The sequence below is a fragment of the Ciconia boyciana genome, chromosome 1 (assembly GCF_034638445.1).
Source record: "Ciconia boyciana chromosome 1, ASM3463844v1, whole genome shotgun sequence".
Lineage (NCBI taxonomy): Eukaryota > Metazoa > Chordata > Aves > Ciconiiformes > Ciconiidae > Ciconia > Ciconia boyciana.
Window position 1 is genome coordinate 216,846,508 of NC_132934.1, and position 26,257 is coordinate 216,872,764.

Below are 26,257 nucleotides of genomic sequence, written 5' to 3' on the forward strand. Positions count from 1 at the left end.
AGATGTGTAAATTATGATAGCATCTTCAAATCGATATGTTTTTTGATCTTCTAAAGTATTTTAAAGGTGATTAATTTAAAAGGAAAATTCACCAAAGGCTGTTAAACACAAATATACAACATCTGGCATAGGAGGTCTCTGAACTGCAGATTGGTGGAGGCTGGGAACATATCCCAGGGAAGTATGACTGTACCTGAATCCTGTTTGAACAGCTTTCACAGACATCTGTTACTGGCCAGTCTCATGGACAGGTACTGGCAAAATAAACCCCTTGTCTGATCCAGCAGTACTGTTCCTATGTTCTTTTAAGGTCAAACTAGGTAAACCAATATCCATAATTTTTACCTTTTGGTTCTATGAAACTGTGAATAATTTTACACCCATGTGACTCCACTGTTGAGTCTAAGCCAGCTTCTGTAGCCAGAGATTATCCAAATGGTCCAGAGGCTCAGCTTCAGGTCAAGAGGAGAAAGCACAACTCAATGAGGAGCTGGGGATGGGAGGTGGCAGTACACATACATGTCAGTGTGCAAAGGTGGATTTGAGACCAGTAATACACAAGGAGGTTGTAAGTGTTGCTAATGCCCTGAAATTTGCACCTCTGAATGCAAAGGGCTGCAAGTTACCCTGAAGGTTAGTCATGGGATAAATGAGAGTGCAAATTTGCAGCATGATAGGACTCCATAACAACTCACATACATATTGTCATCTCACGGAAGGTGGTGTTTCACTTAACCCTCACTGAAAGTTCATAGAGGAGCAACATGCTCCTGGGCAGCTGCCATCATTATTGATGCAAATTCATCCTCTAGTTTGCCTTTTTCCTTTATTGTTGAACTCTTGCCACTGATGAAGCCGATCTTTATCATTGTCCCTTTAAAATAAATGTTTGCTTTTTGTTCCTTTCCAAACTTAAGACTGCTACAATGGTGTAATGAGATGGAGAAATAACTCTCCAGTTTGATTTTGCAGTTCAAAACCATCAACAAAGGGAAAAAGACCAATATCATTGACTCAATGCTAAGGATGCTTGAGCAGTATTCGAGCAACCTGGAAGATTTAATCAGGGAGCGGACTGAAGAGCTAGAGATTGAAAAACAGAAGACAGAAAAACTACTGTCACAAATGCTCCCCCCGTAAGTACTGGTACTTCAGATGGTAAAAAAACACCCATAGCTAGACTGGACAAAAGAGTTCCCCAGAAGTGAGCAAGACTGCAGAGCTGACCTCCAATTTTGGCAAGCACCTTCCAATCAGAGTAAGAAACTTTAATCAGTGCTTGTTACAGCCATATAGAACCTTCTATTTAGTGGAAGATCTTTTGAGCACAGTAGGACAAGAGTGTATGAGCTCTTGGACATGTACTACGAAAGAGTTTGTGCCCTGTCATCTTTGCTTGCATTATTTCAGATCAGTGGCAGAAGCCCTCAAGACTGGTGGCACTGTGGAGCCAGAGTATTTTGACCAGGTGACCATCTACTTCAGTGACATCGTGGGCTTCACAACCATTTCAGCCCTCAGTGAACCCATTGAAGTAGTTGACCTTCTGAATGACCTTTACACGCTCTTTGATGCTGTTCTTGGAAACCATGATGTTTACAAGGTGAGGAGTACCTGGGCATGAGGATCAAACTGTCTGTGAGTCAAACACTCTTGTAGTTTTATTCTATGACTTTTTTCCATCTTTTTCAATTTGTTTATTTATTTTTTAATGTAATGGTATTTGCTAGGTGGAGACAATTGGTGATGCCTACATGGTTGCCTCAGGGCTCCCAAAACGGAACGGAAACAAGCACGCAGCTGAGATAGCCAACATGTCCCTGGACATCCTCAGCTCAGTGGGAACATTCAAAATGAGACACATGCCAGACATCCCCCTCAGGATACGAATCGGGCTGCACACAGGTAGGCAGCAGCACTCGCCTGCGCCTGAACATCAAAGAACTCCCTTGCAATAGTATTTCTAGCTTTGAATGCTTTCTCCCTTCCTGCCCCAAAACAAGCACCCTTAGAAGATGCTTTAAAATCTTCCATAGCAACAAGGGCATTAAAATGAAAACACAAACCCCAAGGAGGGAAATGGTTCAGTATCATTTCAGGGAGAAATTGTGTATTCTGTCGCAGTCAGAAACTACATCAGACACGTTAGTCACAAGGGTTTCATTGTGACTGTGTTTCATGGCTCTTGGATGTGCCACAGGATCTTCACCACTGTGATATGGAGACATCCAGTGATGTCTTTGTAACTCTGTCCTGAAATGAAAAAGCACAGAAAAAAAGGCATATAGAGTGAAAGAATGAAAAGGTTGGAGAGATTTAATACAGGTAGGACATAACTAGAAGAATATGTGATGCAGCTCTTAAGAAAAAGTTATGTTATGAAGAAAGTAAATTATCTCTAATGTAGAAGTCATAAACTATCCAATTAACAGAAAAGTGGCTTGTTTAAAAAGAAAAGAGGAAGTTGTTTTTTTATACAAAGTGTAGTTGAACTCCAAAACAAAACAAAAAGCCCCAGCAGGACTGTAGTCATATAAGTGAAAGTATGACTTGGATTTTAAATGGAGGAAAAAACACCTGCTGTTATCATAGAATCAATATTTTTAGAAGAGATATGAACCTCCATAATTTTATACCATAGTCATCCATTAATAAATTTTTCCCAGCTGTTCGTCACCGGAATTATTGCGTCTTCCTCTGAAGTACCAGGTACTGCTCATTGAGGGAAGCCAAACAATGACTAACATTGTCCAGGAGTCTGACCCAGTATTACAGGGGGTTTTATCCTTCTGCCTATCTGATAATGCCCACATTTTTGCAGCTTTGGCATGCGAGTGTTTTACAGAAGTCAATATCCCAACATCCCAGAAACAAGAGCAGAGAAAAGGAAGTATCTCACCCAGAACATCCCAAGAACAGAGCTGTGGCTTGAGCAGAGCTAAAATCAGTATTTTGTATCTCCTTGACCATATAAGTTCTTCTTTTGGGGTTATCTCTGAAAACTCATCTCCCTGCTGTCTTCTTTGCAGTTCGGGGGTCTCAGCTGGCCCTTCACAGAAGTCTGAAGCGTTAAGGAATGATTGCAGGAGCACTGTGGGTTTTATACTCTGGCAGAAATTAGATGAGACTATGGCCCCAGCTTGTCTTGCCCAGAGCAGGAGTCCCTGGAGCACTAGCAGCATGTTTTCAACATGGAAAGAGAGGAGTTTGTTGTGCAACATCTGCTGCTGCCTGTTGACAGCAGTTCTGCAATGCGTCTTCCATGCACCCAGCCAAAAATCTGTCCCCAGGTGATGTGTACGGGGGGATAGTTACATTTTTTCTTATTTTTATGAACTCTGGGTATCTGGAAAGCGGTGTTGCTATGAGCTGCTGTGTAGGGTGTGAGAGGAAGAGGGGGAGGAATTGGTGTTTTCTTTTTAAAGAAGCGGAAGCCAGATCTTGCTTTGCACAGATCTGGCAATGTCATCCTGTCATGGGAGCAGCGAGAAATGCATGCTCCAAAGCAAACCAGCTCTCCGAGCCACCGAGGTGACAGCAGAGTTTGATTAACCCTAGACCCCGTTTCTCCTGAGAAAAGAAGCATGAAGAGGGAATCACCAGCATAATGAAAACATTGACGAAGCACTTGGGGGAGAGGAGGGCTTGGCTAACACTTTCACTGTCCTGGAAAGGATGGAGAACGGGTGTGACCACCAGTTTTGCAGGCCAACTGCTCTCTGGAAACTGGTGCCAAGAAAAGCTTGTGAATCTCCTCTCTGAAAAAGCAGTAAATGCCATTTGGGCATGGGCTGCCCATGTCCCTCCAACCCCAATGGAGAGCTGCACCTCTGGGAACTTCTGCTGGCCCATGCCCATGGTCCGCCTGTGGCAACTCATGGGCAAGGCAAAGAGGACGAGAAGACCAGTGTTTAGTCTGCAGTTTCTCCCCTGCTTTAAATGCACCCTGGAGTCTTGGCTCTCCTCTCTTGACTTGACTGAATGTCCAGAAAAGCTCAGCTGACTCAGCTGTTTCCACGCCATCCATGTCTGGGCTGGAGCTGGACAGCAGTGATGAGAAGACAAGCTTTTCCACGGAGGCTGAAGAGGATCTGTTTATCGGTCAGGCTCTCTGGCAGGCAGCCCTGCACTTCGACAAAGCTTATTAACCACTGCAGCACAACCGATGGTTGTTGCAGAGTCTTAGCCAGCACAGCTCATTAACCGACCCTGCAAGCCCTGGCAAAGAGCCATTTCAAAACAAACCAGCGAACCTGTATAATTAAACAACTAGGCCATAACATTCTCATCACAGGCTATCTGATTTCGTCTGAAACTTGTTACTGTGGGAGATCTACCGCTGGAAGTTTTTGTTAACCCTTTGCTGAAGCTGTCTAGACAAGGGGGAACACACACAGGCAGCGAAGGCAGCAAGTGAATTAACTCTTGGATGTTTTCAACATAGAGAAGTCTTTTGTCTTACACTGTAGGGTTGGTTTTGAACGAATAACTTTCTGCAACAGGAGGACAGGCTTAAAAGCAGTATTCTAGAAAGATAGTACCTTGCCCTAAAAATCTTGCCTATCCTAGGTTGTGACCTTTGCAGAAATGATTGGATGATTGCACTGACTGAGTAGGAAACCTAAATTTAGGCACCTGCATGGAGATGTTTCCAGGAGCTGGGGAGCCTGCACTCATTTTGTGGTCGGTGGAGATCTGGTGGACACATAAGTGGAGCCTGGAAAGCTGTTCAGGTGCAGGAGTGGAAAGGATGTCACAGCTCAGTTGACTGCGTTGGCTTGGCCTCCACCAACTACAGGAGGATCTCAGCTGCCTATATTTGTGCTTCTTAAAACAGAATCAAATCCTCAGTGAGAGCTGTTTTTTGACAAGAACCACTTTTTTGTGTCCTTGCAACACCTATTACAGAAGGAGCTTTGATCCTTACTGAGATTTCTGAGTGCCACTGTCATGTCATCACCACAAGATGAAGAGAGGTGATGCTATGTGAGCTAGTGTTTTTTCAGGGAAAGCTCTTATTGAAGCTTGAATTAAAAAGTCTCCAAGACGACCCTTTTTTATGCATGTCACATTAGTGTGCACACATTAAGGACCAGTTAGGTAACCATTAGGTCCTTGACCCAGTAGTATCAACAGTGCCTTTATAGTTGTGCTATAGAAGTGCCTATAGACTAGACCCTGAAAAAACTTTCTCTAGTGGATATAGTTTCTCTCCTGAAGAGCTTGAACTAAATTAGTGAGTACTGATAAGGATGGGAATTAAATTAGAAGAGCTTCTGAGGAGCAGTGTCTTATCCAAGGTTGCACGGCACGTTGGCAGTAAAAAGAAAAATATTAAATCACGTTCTCCTGATCTCCAGCAGTCCCTGCATGCTGTGTTTGATCCAGACATGCTGTTTAAGTTCTTGTAACATTTTTGGTATGAACCATTTGTCCTTTTTTTTTTTTTAATCTCTAAGCAAGTGATGCTTCATCAGGCAGGAATTAAAATCTATCTTATCTCTCAGTTTGTACCCTCTGTAAAATCCTGTTTAATACCCTCTATTAAAATCCTGTTACTTAGACTCTGCAGCAACAACTTTTCAGAGGTCACAGCAAGAGGGGTTCTTGCAAAGTTCCCCATAGCTTTCAGCCATGGAGTTTCATTGTCCTTAAGATGTATCTGAAAACTATATGAAGAATCAGTTTTTGTAACTAAGAAGGCTAAAATCACAGTAAAATTACATTGTCCTAAAACAAGTAACTGATGGCTTCTAAATTAGGCTACAATATTTTTTTTAAAAACAACATTTTAACCTACAACTTTTTATATTATGAAAAACCTTACCTATAGCATCATTTCAGATACTGTTGATGATGTACTATGTTCACATCTCTCGTACCCTTGATGGGAAAAGATTTCCTAGATGTCAGTTTTGCTAAAACTTAGCCCAGAAGGATCATGAAATTGAAAAGGCAGGCAGAGCCTGAAAAGACATATGACATAAATGCACCCGATGGAAAATACAGAGAGGCCTGTCTTTTCTCTGCAGGAAGCCCCGCACCTCCTTACATTGCTGAGAGCATTCTCTTTTTTTGTCCTTTTTCTTCTTTTTTTTTATTTATTTTGCAAGCTTGATATTTTAAATTGTGGGTGATTAAATTTAGCATCTCATCCTTCAGAGCACAGTCCAAACATTAGCTAAGCCAAGTGCCCCAGATGACAATTCTCTGTGCTGTTGGCTGTCACACATTTTATCTCTGTGTGTGTGCATGTTCGTGTGAATCCTGCGCACATACCTCTCCCTGAGAACTTGGCATCGGTTCTTTGGGAGCTACTTTGGAAGGGAGTGGATCTTGTCTAAAGAATGAGAAAGAGGAAAAATAAACAGTTTTTGGCTAGACAGGCAGGCTAATGATGTCTTCCTTTCCATGGAGGGGACACAGGGTGGTCCAGCATTCTGCCAGCATCTCTGGACTTCCAAGGCTGATTTTCAATCCTGTTTCACTGGGACACAGGGCATGTCACAGGATCTGAACTTTAATTTTCTCAGATGGAAAAAGAGGTCTTTTTAAAATGAGATTGCGATAGCCCTTGAGCTTCCATGAACTCTGAACAAATTTATCCCAGATGATGGTGAAATGAGGTCTTACCACACAAGAGCTTTCTCAGGCATAAAACACCAATGTGCAAACCAATGCTTAATTTTTGTTTGCTTGTAGCAAGCACCAAAGCCAATGAGATCTTTAAAAAAACCTTCTCCTGTATTCCCAAATGGTTTTTGAATATCAGTGGAGAGGATAAGATTTGTGTGTCGGTGAGCCCCTTGATTTGTGGAGTACCATCTGGGTTATACAGATAATGTGTCTTTCAGGGCCTTGCGTGGCAGGCGTGGTGGGGCTTACCATGCCACGGTACTGCCTCTTCGGAGACACAGTGAACACGGCGTCACGAATGGAGTCCACGGGCCTGCGTGAGTATTTGGGACAGTCCCTGGGGTGGGTGGTTGAACAAAATTCTCAAGAGAGATGAAGAAATACACATCTTTAGTTATAAGCATTGCAACTGAATAAGCTCTGAAGAAAGGGACAAGTCAAACGACAAAATTCAAAGCAGCCTGAAGGGGAGGGCATCAGCTTTGCCATTGTAGGTCAGCCTTTAAGACCCTGCCTTCCAGCTACGGTCCTCTGATTTGTATCCCATCAACCAAAATCAACATGAATCTTGCCCTAGATTTCTCCTACATGGACTGGATCTTGCTTTCAGTCAGTGCTGAGAACCCTTAATTCAGAGATGTTCTTGTATAGTAAAATAATGCACTTACCTGTCATGGCCAGTACAAGGCAAGGGTTGAAGCACATGTGGGCACTGCTTGCATCATGCTGGAGAAAGAGAAAAGCAGACCACGTGCAACAATATCCTGCAACATGAAGTGCATCGTTTGTGATGGCTTCATTTATCAGCAATAACAACTCCAAGAACAAGTGTTGGCAGGTCCTGACAAAATCCTTAAGCTTCCTTTCCTCTGAGGTTTTCTTGATGTCTTTCTTGAAGGGTTGATGTTCATGCTATTTTTCCCTCAAGGTCTTGCCTTTGTTTTCCTGAGGCTTCCAGTTAAAAAAAGCACTATCTACATGGCACAGAGCCAATAGCTGCAACAGACAAGACAGTACCATCTCTCAGATGGTTCTTATTGTCCCATGGCTGGAGACTTCTGGACATGTAAAAAGAGCTGGTGGGGAAGAAAGATTTACCTGCTTTTCAGTCATATGTGTACACAGATCTGCTCTTTGTTGCTGCCCTTGGCTAAGACGTGGATTTGCAAACCATAGTGGTTGAATTGTGGATGACACAGTGGACAGCTAGGGACGCCAATGTCACAGCCCTGGATGTGTTTTGAATTTGCTTTTGATGTTCAGTTGTCAGTACAAGTTGGTTTCCAAAGGCAACGTTTCATACATTTTAATCCTTGATCTCTGATCTCCCTTTTGATATTTTCAACAGCTCTAGGAAATTACCTATTATGGCTAGTTTACAAGCTACACAAAGTCTGTGATATTTAATATTAAAATCTTGAGGTCTTGCCAGGCTAGAAATATGTTGCGGTATATATGCCACATTGGAACTTTTTCACTCTTTCATACAGGCCTCACATTTCTAGCTCCAGTGATTTTGATTAGACTAATTAAGACTAACAATTAGGCTAATCATTAATTAAGGAAAATTGCCTTTTTTGTTATTATCCTGGCTTATTTTAAGAGGCATGCATTGCATTTGGGAAGCAGTGAAAAGGAGGAAATACTTTGATAGCAGATTTCTAATGGCAAGACAGATATTTGAAGCATCTCAAGATTTAGACCCTTGGAAGTGCAAAGTCCCACTGAGACTGGAGACAGCAGAAGCACTGCAGATACAAGAGCCTCATTATGCATTAATAGAAATGTATATAGATACACAGTAATAGGAAGATTGTAGGTTAGTGTCTCAGGAAATATAGCTCAAAGATATGTGGCCTTCCTCTGCATATTTGAACTGATGTTCTTCTTTCTGATTATTCTGCAAAAAAAATTTTATTGGTTCATCTCCCATCTTTCAAGGGGGAAGGGAATGTGATTGACACATTTGAAATAAAAGCTCAACAAAAACAACAACAAAGAAAACTATTTGGGAGGAAAATGTTCTAGAAACATCCCCTGGCTTGTTAACACCAGCAGAACAACAACAAATTTCAGTGGGTTCCAGCAACGGCTGAAAAACAAACTGGGGGAGATGGGAATTTAATAAACATCTCCACCTTTGCCCCTTTTGTTCATAGACTGTTAATGGAAGCTCTGGATGGAATCAATTACTGAAAAACCCAGATGGATCTAGATGCACAGCCACATTTTTTTTATGTCCCCTTGCAAACTCCATCTCTCTGTTCTTCATCCCAACTTTCAAATGACGTTGTGTCCTGATTTTGGCTGGGATAGAGCTAATTTTCTTCCTAGTAGCTGGTACAGTGCTGTGCTTTGGATTTAGGATGAGAATAATGTTGATCACACGCTGATGTTTTACTTGTTGCTAAGCAGTGCTTACACTGGTCAAGGGCTTTTCAGCTTCCCATGCTCTGCCAGGCGCACAAGAAGCTGGGAGGGGGCACAGCCAAACTGGCCAAAGGGCTGTTCCATACCATATGACGTCATGCTCAGTATAGAAACTGGGGGGAGTTGGCTGGGGGGGCAGCGATCACTGCTCAGGGATGGGATGGGCATCGGTCAGTGGGTGCTGAGCAATTGCATTGTGCATCACTTGTTTTGTACATTCTTTTATCATTATTATTATTATTATTTTCTCTTCCTCTGCTGTCCTATAAAACTGTCTTTATCTCAACCCACAGGTTTTACTCTTTTTTCCGATTCTCTCCCCCATCCCACTGAGGCGGGGGGAGGATGAGCGAGCTGCTGTGTGGTGCTTAGTTGCCAACTGGGTTTAAACCACGACACGTTGGGTGTCTGGAGCAGGACAGTTGCTTATTTTTCTTTTCTTTCTTGCTGCCTAGATACGCTGTGGCAATACATAAAAATGGCATTTTTGATTCCAGCTAACAATGTTGCTGAAAATACACTTACCATCTTTATTAAGAGCTGGACTTCTACACTTAGCATGTTTGGTATCCTTCTCCAGGAAGCCCCCAGTGTAGATCTTCTCTCACCCTGTGCTTGTTACAGCCCTACCTGGAAGGATCCATCCATCAGCATCAAACTCTACGTAGAGGAGCACCACACAGCTACACCAGCGACACACCTGCATGCTTTGGAGCATTTTTCCTTGCCAGTATGAAGCAGTGGGGATTTTGCAGTGCGTATGCAGTATAGTGATCCAGCTGTTTTGCTTTCCGTTCCCAGCTTACAGAATTCACGTCAGCCAAAGTACAGTGGATACGCTTCGGAGTCTAAATGAAGGCTATGAAATCGTACCTAGGGGAAAAACAGAACTGAAGGTAAGAAGGCCAGGGCTGTGTGAAATGCTTCACAGGGAAATCTTCTTGCTTAAGGAATTTTCATATTAAGCTCTTGTGTGGCCTTCATCCACCACTCTTCTGCTGGATCCTTCCCAAATTGTCCCCATCAGTTGTTTCAGTACACAAGGTAATTATTGAAGGACCATGGGACTGAACAATCAGCTGTATGTGCTGGACCTAAGTATTTATGTGGGACTCTATTTAGTCCACCCTTGACAGTAGCTGCTACTTTTCACAGTGTCCAAACAAGACAACACTAAATAATTCAAAACGTCACTTCTCCCCTTACATAGTCAACAGACAGAAGTAGGAGCTTTGCTTGCCTTAAACACCTACAGTAAGAGGTCTAAATACAGCCTCAGGTCCCTCAACAATCTTTCATGACAAGCGGAATCATCTCACCCAAGTTCATATGTCTGCAAGTGGAGATCTGGGGTAATTATTCCAGGTTTAGTCAATGGAAAGAAACCTTTACATAATTAATGGAGCTAACTAATAAATAAAGTGCCATAAATTGGCATTTTAGGAAATTATTAACCTGACTTACTTTCAGGGTCCAGTTTATGTGAAGATGAATGTCGCCCTAGAAGTGTCTGTTTTCCTCCACTTCTCCAGTCAAGGGTGGTTGACTCTGATATAGATGCCTACAGTTCATCAGATGCATCTCACCTTAAAAACTAAATCATCAGTGGTGGGAGAGGAATTTATTATTCTGATACTCGGCCCAGCAATTGTTGTAAAATCTCTCAATTAATGATGCTAGTGCTGCCAAATAAGACGATTAGAGATCCTGTAGTTTCCTATTTCTGTTAAGCTGTGTAGTTTCAATGACCCAGATCAATGAGGGTCATTTGTAGATGACAGTTTGAACAAGGCCTCCTCTTTTAGGATAGTGAAATTCAAATCGTCCCTGAACCATTGTGAAGGAGAGACCAAGATTTCCAGCCATGTTCTGTCTCTGGATATATATGAAGCCCTCAGAAACCCAGTGAGGAAATTACGTATTGAGCAGAGGGTGGTCAGAAAGCTGCTCTTTATCTGGATTTTTGTTTTTATTTTAGGGTAAAGGCGTAGAAGACACATATTGGCTAGTCGGGAAAAAAGGCTTTCTGAAGCCGCTACCTAAACCTCCTGAAATAAAGCCAGGGTGAGTGTAACTTCACCACTGTTCAATACATTCATTAAAAGGTCCTTGTTGGAGTTCACAGGCTGAATAGCTGTCTTTCCATGTTATCTGTTTGCAAAGTCTACATCATTTTCCTTAGGTGACTTACATTTTCAGGCATAGTACTGGGACTCACAAGTGATGCAGTTTCTTCAACTCCTCTCCTTAATCACAGTTCCCAAGAAGTGGCATGGAAACTTGCTGCTTCCCCCCTATAGTCCCTTGCGGATTGAGCACCAGGGAGTTCCTTTCTGAATCTCCTTCCTACTCTGTGTGTATATGGGAGATGCACAGGTAGGGATTTCAGGTCTTTCAGGTGTCATCAGTGTATGGGTGACACTCAGATTTTTCTCTCCTTCCACCAAACTCCTGCGGAAAACACCAGCCTCATTCACCATATAAACATGTTTCTTCCCTGTAGCGCTATTCATTTGAACAGAACAATAAGGAGATTTTGTGTTGTAAAAATATGGCACTGTTAGGTAATTAAAGACTTAATGATGTTGCCTCCATACAAGCGACGGCGAGCAAAGATTGAGCACTTGAAATTCATTAAGCTATTTTGTAGCTTTGCAATACCTGACTTTGCAAATGGAGTACTCCCTGTTCAGCTGTCATATGCTGTATGCCTGGAAAGGATGTTGTGGTCAGGACATAAAAACCAGGAGTGGGATTTGTTTGACAAGAACAGTGTAGCCATCCACATTAAAGCTAGTCAACCTTGACTCCCTTTATAGTCAACAAAGAGAAATACATGCTCAGGGGTCTGATTTGACTGGCCTGCTTGGACGTCTGTATTAGAAGATGAATAGCCCTTGCAAGGTGCCTGTTTTGTTGACTGTAAAGAGGTCCTACAGTGACTAGGTCAGAGGCAGATGTCTGACAGCAAACAGGGTCTGTTTTTACTTTGACTCTGACTTCCCCTGAGCAATCTTGTTCTAAGTTTTGCCTCATTTCCTCTTAGTAAAATGAACATTTTTTTTTCTCCCTTTGCGGATAATGGTTAACTACTTCAACAGTTACATAGAGGGCAGTCCATGTACTCAGACCCCTCCCAGGACTTTCTTGGAGCAGCATGGAATTTACAGTATTTTGGGCCATAACTTTTAAGTTATTTGGGTGTCAAACAGGGTGGAAGATAGAATTTTACTGGAAGATAATTTTGAGATACAATATTTCTTAGGCTTGGAGGCATTTTATTGTTAATACTTGATGGAAATGAGCTATCGAGTAATGTATGTTGATACCAATGATGTATTATTCATGGGAAACATGAAACTTGGAAGAGTTTTGCCAGATTAGCAAGGTGGGTTGACTTACCACGCAACCAAGGAAGCACCAAGACTTCTACCTTGAGAGCAGGTTCTTCTCATCCTGGTTTTACCATCTAAAAGTCATGTGTTAGGCCTCTGTTGACTGTTGAGGTTCTTTTCACAGTCCTTAAAGAGCCTGTCCTCTGGTCATGTGTGCCAAAGTCAGACTTATGCAGGCCCGAGCTGTTTCTAAACATGGATTGTAAATGACAGCAAATACATCAGGTCCAGGGGGACAATAAGAGGAGGCAAAAAATTTTCCAACGTACCCAGTCAGGGCTTCTTGAGCATCCTTGTGTAACCTCAGAAGAATCCACCAGTAGCACTGCACAGAGGGAGGTGATCTTCTGCTCTTGTCCCAAGGCCCTGATCTTCACTGTGCCTTTGCAGTATTTCTGTCCCCATAGATCGTCATACAGCAGTTGAATGAATGTGGAAGTAGTCAGAGGAAAAAGCAAAGTTATACAAAACTAAATCTGTCCTAGTGAAGGGTCAAAAAGAAAGCTATCCCTGTAGAAGTCAAATGTGAAATGGCAGAAAGAAGTAACTGGATGCTCAAGCAAAGCAAATATTTGGAGAACTGCCTCATGCGTAGGCTGTGCTATTATCAGATAGATATCAGACATTATGTCCTGTTTTTCCAGCCTTATCTTGATGGTTCAGTTTTGTGCCAGTTCATGAGAGGCTGAAAGTTGTTTCTCTCTTATTGGCCAATATGGTGGTTTCAAGTCACTACCTCATATAATTCCATAGGAATTTCCTCATCTGTAGGCTTTTGAGCTGAAGAAGGACGTACTGAATAAATTCCTCTTCTACTTATCTTTTCACCCTGTCCTGAAGCAACTCATCTTCTATTTAGGTCTTTCCTTTCCATGAGGTCCATGAGCATTTGCTTTTAGCTCATGCTTTATTTTGTGACTTGGGTGGCCTAAACATCCACAGATGGGCAGTTGTGGTGGTCTTGCTGAGAGGTGGTATTTATTAAGAGAAGGTTAATAAATTGTGCTTGGTATCATGCCCATGCTATGGAAACGCAAACCTGTGGGCCATGGATTTAAGGGTCAGATCCTAAGGGTGGAAGTTCTGTGTGAAGAAAAGGCTCAAAGTAACCCTAAGAAAAATGATTTAATCTTCATAAATATCTCTGGATTTGTGTCTGACCCCATGAGTTATCTCCTGGAAGTCATATAGGCCTGGACTGAGCTTGTTGAGCTTAGTTGATGAGCTTAGTTACACTCATGGTCTGTTAATGCTTCTTACTGACATGACAAGTCATAGCCCTTGAGATATGGAGTATTTCAGGCCTTCACTGCAGTGGTTTATGGAAAAGACAGCAGGTAACATGAAAGTGCTAACTTCCTATTATTTCCCACGACATAAAACCCATCAGCCAACCAAAGCTGTAAGGCACAGTCCTTGGCAGGAGGATTTCTTGACATGTGAAGGCAATTTTCCAGCTCTGCTGGGCAGTCATGAGCAGACCTATGATCAAGTAGCTCATAGAGCTGTTCATAGATGTCTAGGGACAAATCAAGCTTCATTATCCTACTGTGCTGGCAGTAGTCTTGGCACCCTAGACCTGGAGAACGGTCCTTGACCTTACAAAGGTGAGTTTATATGCAGGTTAGAAGCCAAACTTCAACAAACTTAAAAATATACAAGAATATTTAATTATGTGATTGGGTTAATACTAATGGTCCAGTAAAATACTGTGATAACAACCCCTTCTGGTATTGCTGAAATTGCTGAGAGAATACATCTGATCATCTAGTAATAAACCTCAAGCCACCACCAAATGAATATCAAAGGAACAATTATTGCATCTACACAATTTGAATTTAATTGATATTCATCAACATCTCTGTTTAATCCTAATTACAGACTTATTGGAAGCATTAGTTGGAACATTCTCATTGATTTCCACTGTCTGCACCAGGTTTTCATACCTTTACAATTGTGTAAGGACATTCAGATAAATGCACTTTACTCTTAAAACCCAGGTGCTGTGGGTGACATGGCTCACACAGGATACAAAACATTTTAATTAAGAAGAAAGGTAGTTCAATTAAAAGGCCTAATACGCTTCTTACCACCCCTACTTTCTTCCAACCATGCATAAAATCAAATGAACTAAAAGGCTATTCATAAAATTAACCTCAGGTCAAGCTGCTCAGGGTCTGTATATCTGTTTTCAGAAGCAAAAAGCTTACTGGAAATCAAGTATGATCTTTTTGTGGGATAGGGTGGAGGTTCAGTAGTAGTGCCAGGACACAGGGAAACTGCAAGTTTAATGTCCGGATTGCAGGGCTGGCTCCTGCCCCAGATAATTTTCCTTTTTGAAGGATAACCTCCTTCTTTCTAGGTCTGGTCACATCTCAGTTTTACCTGCTTTACATGGGAGCTTTAGGTTAACTTTGCATCACATACAACAGTTCAATAGGCTCCTTAGTCCTTTCCTTGCTCCAAGGCAAATTTCTACACCTTCCCTGGCAGATGTCTGCCCTGTAATGAATATTATTTCTCCTTCTTCCTTGCAGCTTGTTAGGATTTGTATTGCTGCCTCTCAGGATCTTGTGGGTTGGGGCTCATTGTGCAATAGCCATGGAAGGCAAAGAAAAAAGCTTTCCACAAAAGCCTGATACTGCCACAGGAAATAATAGCAGATTGGGGTGGACATAGAGAAGGTGTAACAAAATGATGAGATAGCAAAAACAAGCATGCTGAGCAGTCAAGCAGCAGCCTACCTGTAGGATAGATTTTTTTTTGAGATTTCACAGACAGATAGGTTTAAAGGAAGGCTGTGAGGTTTCTTTCAGGGTACACCAGGAGGCTAGTTTTGGGGCTGAGGAGCAGCCATGGAAAAAGCACAAAATTGCTTGTTTATAAATGTGGGATTTGGAAGTTGGCATCCTGCGATGCTCTGGGACAGGCAGCACCTTGTCAGCACTGGTGGAGCACTCCTCTTGTCCAAAACAGCAGAAAAGATGTGAGGTTATACAAATCTAGCAGATACAAGCCTGACCTGGACTAAATCACAGATGCGTTTGGCAAAGCACTGAAAAAATATCTAGCACTAGGAAAAATTCAATAGCTAATGAAATTCAGAAAACATTTCCAAGAGCCAGGATCATGTTCGTTTGCCGTTCCAAGAAGATGAGTGACATACTCAGTCTTCTGACTTTCCAACTTTGACCATCCTGTTTCAGAAATCCTTTGCTTTGGTACTGAATACAGTGCTTTCAAGCAGCAGGAGCCCTCTATCCCAGGAGGTAGTTTTCTCCAGAAACTTTCCCTTTCTAATACTATTTTAAATTAGCTATGGAAAGTTAACTGGAGGGGAAAAAAAAAAAAAAAAAGAATACAATTCAACAAAGAAAGATACAGATCGTGGGTCCTCTCAAGGGTTTTTAACCATGAACCCAGTGCCCAGGTAAAGAACATATGAGAGTTTTGGATTTTTATGATCAAACCCAGATGCATTCTCTTGTATGAAATCATGAAGTAGGTCTTAAGTCCAGAAGGGCCAATAGATTATCTACTCCACCACCATCCACAATGATAAGTACAACCTGACATGAGAAATCACTAAAAAATGAAGGTGTAGCCAGGGATAGGAGAGAGTTTTTGGGTTCTCCCACCCTCATATACATGAGGATCAACCCTGGAGAAAGCACTGAGATCCTTGTTTGAAGATGAAATGGATGAGAAGCAGTGAGGGATGCTCAAAGAATCCATCTCGCAACACCAGATGAGAAACATATTTTTAAGAGCCAGGAAAAAGACACCCATTAGGACAACATGGCTTCTTCTTCTACCCAGTACCAAGCTCTCATTGCTTTGTCTATGTTGAGGCACCCTGGCAGGATGGGAGATGATCAGTAGAGAGTCTCTAGCGTTGCTGTTGCTGCTGATGTGTCTCTCGGGGGGCGATAAGTGAAAGGATTTCCATTCAGGCTCCTATTTGAAGTTTTTCACCCAATGCACTTTTAAATCAGAAATAAAAGAGCTTGTGAAGCAAACAGCAGTGAAAAACTTTTGCTGTCCTTACATAGCTGGAATTATACAACAGCATCACAACATTTCCTAAATAAACTTTATATAACATATAACAAGAGTTATTTGGCGAAATCAAAGCATCCTCTGGCTCATAGGTTTGATCACCCAATGTCAGGACAGATGGTTTTTGCTTCACAATCAATGTTTTCTATTCAAATTATTTCTGAACCCCTAACACAACAGCAAAATGAAGAAAAAGGAATATTCTGGTCATGGCTATGGCATAATGCAGGTGAGAAAGAAGAATTTTTCTCAGAAATCTGATTGAGGGGAGAAAGGGAATGAAAGCCAGTGACTTATCTCCCTTTGAACAAGGCTCTCTGACATCAAATGTGGTTGCTCCAGCTGATATATTTAAACAAGCTCTTTCTGAGCAAGCTGAGGTTTCTGGGAGAATTGACTGGAATATTAGATTAGGGAATTACTGCTGATAGCAGGAAACCCTAAATGCAGTGTTCAGAAAGGAAGCAAAGTCAGGTAGTGGCATTGTTTGGCTGGAAGACGTGATTCAATGCAATATTCTTTCTTCCATGGATATTTCTATGGATTTAGGGAAAGGTAGTTCTGAAACTGTGCTCAGGACCTGGCTGGCTTCGTGGATCATATTCTGGCTTGCAGGTATGGCCTCAAGCATGGCTGAGGTGTGCCCAGATGTGGCTGGATGTGCCCAGTAGTTTCTCCTGTCTCACCCACACAGACTGGGAGGTGAAGTGGGAGGTGAGGGTCCCTCTGAAGGATGTTTTTGAGGAAGGACAGAGAGAGCAGCAATCAACACCTCGACAGCAGGAGAGGCTATCTAGGGTAGGTCCTGGCTGCAGGAGTTCATCTGAGGGTTTTTCTCCCTGGATCTGCCCACACTTCCCTTGAAAAGAGAAGCAGAGGGAAGCCCAGTGATGGGTGATCTGAGATGTCTGAACAGGAGCCAGCTTGAGTCTAGGAATATTTTTATGGTGTTGCACCCACTGCGTGGGATGGCCAAGTGAGATCTCTATCCGACCAGGGTACACCGCTCTCCCTTGTGCCATCTAAACAGGCTTTCTTGTTATGTAGCAGCCCAAAAGCTCTTTTATGAACAACAGTGCTGAGCGACAAGAGGGAAGAGTACCAAGGAGAAACCATCTCAGAGCTGCTTTTAGCCTCCTCTGCTTCCCAGCCAACTGCTTCTACAAAGCTACCAGCCATTTAAAGTAAGAAAAACTGGAGTATGATGAAACACGGGTTAAAATAAAATAAACCACCTCAGAAACAAGTAACCCCAGAACAATCCTGACTGGTTTAAATACAAAGCTGTGTGGGAAGCAGTCAGTGAAAGTGCTCCAGGGCTGGTTGGAGCAGGACCACGGAGCTGAGATGTAATGGGCTGCCCAGGATACCTGTGCCTTGCAATAGGGTATGCATTGCTCCAGCATATGGGTTTATGTGAAGCAGGGATAAGAGAAAGAGAAAGGAGGGCAGAGAAGACTATGTCTGCATCCATATGACCCAGGTCTCAGGGTAATTTGAGTTGCTGTTGTTCTCACCGAAGGCTATAGAGTGGCCAAGTCATAAAGATGCTCTGTCTATGGGTCTGAGCCTTTCCCCCTGTAACTGGGAACTAGAAGTTGTGCTAGATGCCTAAGGTTCAAGCCAGGGGCTTGTGTTTTCAATGCTCAGAAAAAATCATTGTAACATACCATATTCAGAAAAGAGAAGGCAAATTCCTTAACTGTCCAGGGAGCCAGGGTGCAGGGCCTTACAGATTTTCTCCTGCTGGCTTTGGAAACAAGGTGGTGGGACTCTTCCCACCTTGGAAAAATAATAGCTGACTTCAGACAGAGGGATTTTGCAAGAGGTTGGGATGGAGGGTGCAGAATCGGCCCTCTCCAGTTGCTCAGACATTAATGAGTTCAAGAGATGTGCCAGTGCTGTTTGCACTGGATCTTTCTTCTTGTTATTGTGCTGCGGATGAAGGTCAAGTCATTATCAAACGGTTATTTGATACTTGTGTGAGCAGTGTTTGGAGGTGGAGCTCAGGCAATCCGATACTGTGCTTGATCCCCAAATACCCTGGTCAGGTCTTCACCTTCTGTGGGTCACAACCTGCTGCACTATTGTGCAGAAACAGGCAGCAACCTCCTCCACTCCCCTGTGGCTGAAGTCCTGCGGGGTGGACTCAAAGAACAAGCCCCTCATGCTTACCCATGTGTGGCTGAATTTTGCTACTGATTGCATAAAGGGGCTGGAGACAAAGTATTTCTCTTCCCCCTCCAACTGGTAGGATTTAATCTTCCTAGAAGTTATTTACCTCTAGCATAGACACCTCCATCTGAGCTGGTCATCTTACACATCTTTTAGAGCCAATGCAGAGAAACAGGCACTTGTAGGTGCAGCTCTTCTGCCCCACAGAGGACATCTACTTCAGGATAAACCCCTACTGTGGTCCAGCAGTGCCTGCTTCCCTCCACTGGCTCAGAAGCGAGCCCAAGATATTTGGCTCAGATGGAGACATCTCTATTGCAGATAGCTAAACTTCAGGGAGATTAATCCCACCTCAGCTGTAGCTTCCCAGAAGAAGCCATTCCTCATTCAGCCCCTCAGGATTATATCCTCCTGGCTTCCCTGTCCTTGGGACCCAGCCCTAAAGGCTCCAGCACTCACGGGAGGTTTATAAACAGGGATCAATGGTTCTATAAAAAGGAAAGGTGTTCCCAGAGCTGAGGATGTAGGTAAGGCATGGAAGGACAGCTTGGTTAGACGTTTCCATTTGTAGGACAGAATTGACAAAAGAGCTGAAACTTGACTCCGATCTCCCTCGGGAGAGGCTGTTAAATTTGTGCTAAGCTTTCAGGGAAAACTGGCTGTCTCTAGGGACAGTTAAATAGGATTTCCATTTGGAAATGTGCCCATAGCTTTGAGAGCCGAAAGTTTCTGAAAGCAACACCCCTGGAAGACTACAAGGCACTGAGGCAGGAGCTGAACTAACCGAAGGCAAGATCTTCACAGCGGTTTTGGTCTGCTGTGCCCTTTGATGAATGAGGGGGAGGATCAGAGGAATAATGGAATAATTCTCCCAGGATTCATCTTGTCTAATAGATTCTGGATACAGCCATGACAGATATATAGTTTGTGCTCCTCAATCAACAAAGCCATTCATCTCATCCTGGCAGAAGTGTCTAAGATGTGCCAAGAGCCCTCTGGAAGTGCCTGGCTATACAGATTACAAAAGATGCCTGCCTCAGAGCAGGCACTTAATTTTGGGACACTTAAAATGAAATTAGCTAACTTCACCCTTTGCACTAAGTTGAGCTGAAGTGAAACAAGAAGGGAATAAATAAAATCAGAACCAGGCCCAATATTTGTTTTCCTTTTTCACACCAGAAGACACTTAACCTTTCACTCGGTCTCTGTTACGGTCTGTTCTTTATTGCAGATGAAACTGAACTGGTTCTTTCTCTAATGGCCTACATGTTCACTGCAGGTGTAGAGCTCACGGGTTACCCTTGGAAGAAATTGCAGAGTTCAAAAGGAGGAAAGCTGAAAAACTCCTTGGCAAAAGGGCCTAGATCTGAGGTAGTAGCTGTAGGACAGTCCCAATGTTGCTCTGCTATTTAGTGTCTGCTTATGTGTTATTTGTCTGCACTTTGCTGGTTTTCGTGTCTTTTTTTTTTTCTTTTTTTTCAAAAATATGTATTATTCTTTTAAAGTGTCTCATTCAAAAGGTGCTTGGAAGAGCGGCAAAGCTGTCTAAAGATAGTAGTAGCATTGTTGGGCCATTTCCTAGCAAATTTATGACCTGTTATCACATTCATTCCTGAAAGACGTACAGTATTACTGTGTTTACCTGCAGTGTATTATCGATCCACTGGATGTTGATGTGCACTGTGCCAGGAAGAGCCCGGTCCATGGTAAACACAGAGATAAAGCTGGAGTTCAAGCCTGGAAGAATTCAGATTGCCTATTATTGCTTTCCTGTAATGTATATCTCCTGCCTAGAGTAATTCCATATCTCATGACATGAAACAGGATGCAGCTCTGTTATTCATCACTATGGTACCTACTGGTACGAGAAATAAATGTGGATTTAGGATGATTTGGTTGGAATTCAGAAGTTACATGGAGTATAACAGCATGACCTGAGGTGCCTGAACAAATAGGTGCTACCAGAGCAAGGCAGGCATATAAGCATGCACACCCACACATGCACATAGAGGGTCTGGTGTCCCGTGAAAGCACCGTATGGTTCAGTTTTTAAATAATCTCTCTGAAAGCAGCAATAATGCTTCTGCTCAGTGCCCCTGAGCTAACTTTTACTTAATTTCCACTTTCTTAGAAAAAGGCAGAGGTGGATGAAAGTCCAGAGAGCCTAGATATAGGCTAGTTACAAACCCCTAAGATACACCGTATCAAGCTGATAGCTTACTCTAAGGGCTAAAGCTCCATCCAATTTTCTCACAAGGACAAAACCCAGCAGAGAACTTCTGGCTGTGTTCCTCTTTCCCAACCACAACATTTAAAGATTCAGGGGGTGTTACTAGGCTGTTTTATCTCCCTTAAGAGATTTTTAAATTTTTGTCTGAGGCTCTCCCTTATTCTAGGAGCTGGGCAGAATTTCCTCATTTAAAAAAAAGATTTAAATATGGGACACACTGTGCAGAGACCTGCATAGGCACTACCATATGTGAACACTCACTGTTAAATATAAGCTCCAAGGCACAGAAGACTGCCCTGCTGAACTACACCTATGTATAGATATAGATCTACATATCTATATATATAGATACAGATCTACACCTAGAAGCACAAGCTACTCCTCCAAGGCCAGAGACAAAGAGGATCTCTCACTTGGGTTAGGCCTGCTTGACAAAAACTGCACGTATACTGATACAAAAACATTTCGTACATATATCACCCACAGACTTAGACTTCTGCACTGAAGCAAGGCTGATTAGCAGTACATTATAGGGAACAGAAGGTCCTCATTAGCCCACTTGGCTCAATTCATGGGAAATAGCAGAAAAATCAATAAGGCGTTGATACCTGGAGCTTTTCAACGGTCCTAGTTCAATCCTTCTTGTGTGCATGAAGCTTTCAATGGAGGCAATTATGCCCTCAACAGCCACTTATTCCCACGTGCCTGCTTGGTGGGTTAATGATGTTTCCAGCTAATCTATCTTAGATATTTATGATGAAAGGGAACATGCCATCAATAACCTTGTTTTTCCTTGACAGCAATAAAAGGACACTCTACAAGAATCTCAGGTGTAGTGACCTATAGTCCATTCACCCAGTTTACTGTCCCATTAGTCTGGGACTGTAAACTGTTAACAGTCTCACAGGGTCCTTGCTGCGATACGATAGGGATCCCCATCCTGGAGTATTTATGTATTTCAGCATATTCATTTGGCCTGCAGTCTAGAGGAAGGCCAAGACTCTGCTCCTCGTGCTCAGAAAGTGAATCCTTTAACCTTGCAAGAGTGACTGTGAACTCTGTTGTCCTGGGTAGACACCTGTTTTTGAAGAGAAGTGATGATTTTGGTTGGATCTTGACAAAAACATGCAGCAAAGCATGAGTAACACCAAAGTGCACCTCCAGTTACCTGAAGATAAACCTCATGGCTATACCACTAGTGATCCTTATACTTTGTCCTGCAGTAGGATCTGTGATCTTAACATGGACCTACTAACCCACTCATGCAAGTAGGATTCAGCCCGGAGCACCATGGTTATCAGAGACACTTGTGCAAGGCTGGCAGATGAGACAGCAGCTGAAGACCACGTAGGATAAACCATGGCATCTCAAATACTGCTAGACAGTATCCTCAGGCTGCTGAATCCCACCCCTAGCATCTCACAGTGCTTCTGACATGGAGAAAGGGATTTCTCTCTTTCCTTCAAGGCCCAGCAGAGAACTGTCCCACAGAGAGGTCAATGACTCCCTGTGATCCCTAGACTGATCTCACTTTGGAGATGAGATTTAGACCCCATGCAAGTCAGTCAGAGTTCATTGTGGAGTTCAAAGGGGTGAGATTTCACCCCAGTGTGATTGGTAGCTGCTGTATTTGTGGAGGGATCCATGATATATAAAACTTAGTGTCACCTGTATTGCTCTTTGCTGACCCTTAGATATATAAGCATACAGGTAGTGTGTCCTGCATGGACAAAGGACCAGTCTGGGATCACCTAAAAATACGGAGGCTCAATTATTTAAGTTATTTTCTCTCCTTTTTTTTCCTCCTCAAGACTTTGCCTCTCCCTCTATTCTGAGCTCTCGTCCCACGAACTCAGCTTAGTGACAGGAGATCCCTCAAGGTTCTTTCTTGTTCAGGAAATACAGTAAACACCCAAATCATTGCATCTTGCTGGCCAAGCCATAGACTAGCAAGGTGTGGCGGATCAGCAGCTAAGATCTGAAAGCTCATTCAGGACAGGTTTTTTGATAAAGATTCTCTCTGTCCTCAAAGGTGAAACCCACACCTACACAGAAACCCATACAATTACAGCTTAGTCCTTCAGTAATAAGGGATAATCTCAGATGATTTTGCCTGCATGATCTCTCCAAAGATTAAAACCAGAACTGCAGAAACCAAACACTCATTTCTGTTGATTTTTTTTTCCCATCATATCTTTCTTCTTTTCCCCCTTTCTTCCACTCTGCATCAGCTACTTCTCTCTTGGTATGCATGGACATCTCCCAGCAACACACTGGAAGGCATATCTTCTTCATCCAACACCAGAAAGGCCTAAAAAAAAAATAAATTTATTTTCCTTGTTTCCTTAGTGGTTGCAAAACATTTAGGACCATCTTTGACAAGGGCATCAGCTCTTTCTCATAAAGTTCAATTAATGGATTTTAAGGGTTGATCCTCTGCTGAATCCTAAATTGCATTGAGTTGATACATTTGGGTGATTTCTTAAGATTCAGCAATTTGCCTTTAGATCCTTTTCCTTTTTTTTGCCCTTGGTTGTCCTTGGCTGCCCCTGGTCTCCCACTGAGTGTGAGAGTGAAGGGAACATGATGTGTGCTGAGTTTGGAGGTCCTGGCTCTTCTCTTGTTGCATCCAGATTTAATAACCAGTCCTCAGGCACAGGTAACCAGACCATCAAACACCATCTGCAGAACCTTAGGTCAAATAATAAAATGCAACTCCCTTGAATGATAACAAAAAGGTATTAGATATGTAGTGCTACAGTAGAGGGTGTCAGGGTGGTCAACCCTGCATACCTGGTTCTGGTGCCAGTGCTATTAGTTGACTTTGCTATAGTCTTATATGAACTTTAAAGTATATTTATATCACTTATAGATATCTAATAGATGCTTTAAAGGCAGCTCATCCTGTGCTGTCATTAACGGCAGTTTCATTAGGCTGCGTAACAATGCTATATTAATAATTGGTCATTAGTGTGAATAGTCCTTGGGCCTAATAATATCCGCTCCCCTCCTTTCAAGACCTCATATCTTACACTCTTGGGATAGGATCATAGAATCATAGAATCATAGAATCATAGAATCATAGAATCATAGAATCATAGAATCATAGAATGGTTTGGGTTGGAAGGAACCTTTCAAGGTCATCTAGTCCAAGCCCCCTGCAATGAGCAGGGACATCTTCCACTAGAGCAGGTTGCTCAGAGCCCCGTCCATCCTGACCTTGAATGTTTCCAGGGATGGGGCATCTACCATCTCTCTGGGCAACCTGGGCCAGTGTTTCACCACCCTCATCGTAAAAAATGTCTTCCTTAGATCTAGTCTGAATCTCCCCTCTTTTAGTTTAAAACCATCACCCCTTGTCCTATTGCTACAGGATCCCTGCTTCATGTAGTCAGTTTTACACATATTCCTATTCTAAAGTAATTGCTTGTTCATTGTACAACAATAGTGTGTACAATTTAAAACCATATATATATGTATATACACAACAATTTCTCAACTACTTTTTAACATATATATAATCCCAGTGGGGTTACTGGTATGTGTTAGCATTTGGTTCTTTTCAGTTTACTACAGCTGGAATGATATTTTCTTCTATTATACACAGTAAATGTGATTTCATATGATGCTTTATGCAGGACAGGACAGCTGCAGAGTTGAGACCTACCTAAAGCCCTGCCATTCACTCAGCTTCTGGCCTTCTACAAGTCCTTGATCTTTGTTTTGTCTCTGAAGCCCCCATTATGTTATAATAAATCTGTGCCCACCGACAGATGGTAGAACCTGGGCATCATGGATACTTGGAGCATCATAGCAAATGGTTCTCTTCAGCTCCATCACATCATTTTACTAGCCTGGATCTAGATGTAGTCTCAGCCCAGCTTTTAAGTCCTGGTACTCAACAGAGCTCATTCTGTCGGGAACAGTGGCAGGCTAAAAGGCAGCAAAACCACACCTGGATCTGAGATGGATGTCAGGGCTTTCTGGTTCTCTGCCCATCCTGTCTTGGGCTTGGTGAGATCATGGGGCTGTCAGAGCAGCTGGACCTTCAGCTTTCTCACTGGTGGCAGTGAATTACCTCAAACCCAGAGAAGCTGATTAACAGGGAATCTCTTTTATTCCCAGCTAGGGGCTTTATGAGGCTTGTGATGCTGTTAGGAATGTTTTTCAGGAGGAGCTGAAGCCCTTTGGTTGTTTTTATGTAAATGTAATTTACATTTGTAAAGTGGATGTCCTTGGATGAAAGCTCTATGTATCCCATTAACCCATGCAACAGCTCCAGCAGTTGTATGGTCTACTGGGACCACCACATCCCTGCAGTTCTCTACCAACATCTGTCCTTGCCTGATGCTTCTTGATGGCTTTGAGAACATCTGGTGTTTCTGCTTTGTCTGACACAAAATGATGCAAAAGAAAAGGCTATTCCTTAGCAAGCAGGGTTGCTAACTCCTTCTCTCTTCTCTGTTTTACAGCCACAACTGGCCAGATATGCTGACCAGGAAACTCAAATCTGTCCTGAGGGGCACAAAGAGGACACTGACAAAAGCAACCTTTAAAGAGCTGGGGAGCATGAAGGAGACCGGAATAAGTATTGAAGAGGATGAAATCTGAGAAGAGCACAGCAAAGAACTACTAAGCTCAGGATGGACACCTTGAAGCCAACCCAGCAGAGGAGCTCACACTCTCCATTTAATTCCCTTCCAACCAAAAGCAGTATAATTGATGAAGCCTCTTAGCTCTTGCAGGGGGTGAACCTGAGCAGGCAGATGAATCCTGACCATCATCGCTTGTGAAATTGGGCACCAGCTCAGAGCTGTATGTGTGCGTTTTTGGCAGCGGTCTATTGAGGAGGAAAGTGATGGTGATGGTAGTGCCAGCTCTTCATCAGCATCTATCACAAGGATGAGCCCAAAGAATATTTTACCTAGGTCTGCATGACAGCACAAACATGTCCGGCTGCACTTAAGCCTGGATTTGAACAATAATGCCAAGTGCTAAAATTGTTTAACTGTTTTGCATTAAATAGATTTTTTGTTGCTCTTGTAGGAAACTTTAGTTTCATGAAAATCAGTGCAATTCAGAAGAAAATGTTTTTGACAACAACAAAAAATATTTTTTACTCCCCCACAAAGGGAAATTTTTAATCAAAATGTTTTGTTCCTGTATGTCAATTTAAGCTGAAACATTTTCTTTTAAATTGACATTTCAGCTGCAAATGCCATTTTAATGCTATTTTCAAACTGAAATGACAGTTTTGAAATGAAACAGTTTGGTATAAATCAATATTTGTTTCCAAATGCCAAATTGTGATTCTGCTCAAAATGTCAAAATA

The 26,257-nt window shown here is 42.6% G+C and overlaps 1 protein-coding gene across 1 annotated transcript in view; it reads left to right on the top strand.

The window, feature by feature from the left end:
* The window catches only part of GUCY2F (guanylate cyclase 2F, retinal), a 47,135-nt gene extending 21,378 nt beyond the window's left edge, over nucleotides 1–25,757 (top strand). Inside the window, exons 12-18 of the mRNA XM_072855360.1 lie at nucleotides 973–1,136; nucleotides 1,411–1,603; nucleotides 1,731–1,905; nucleotides 6,855–6,953; nucleotides 9,868–9,962; nucleotides 11,045–11,130; nucleotides 25,398–25,757. Coding sequence (XP_072711461.1) covers nucleotides 973–1,136; nucleotides 1,411–1,603; nucleotides 1,731–1,905; nucleotides 6,855–6,953; nucleotides 9,868–9,962; nucleotides 11,045–11,130; nucleotides 25,398–25,536 — 951 coding nt within the window. The 3' untranslated portion in view covers nucleotides 25,537–25,757. The remainder of the gene's footprint in view (nucleotides 1–972; nucleotides 1,137–1,410; nucleotides 1,604–1,730; nucleotides 1,906–6,854; nucleotides 6,954–9,867; nucleotides 9,963–11,044; nucleotides 11,131–25,397) is intronic.
* The last annotated feature ends 500 nt before the right edge of the window (nucleotides 25,758–26,257 follow it).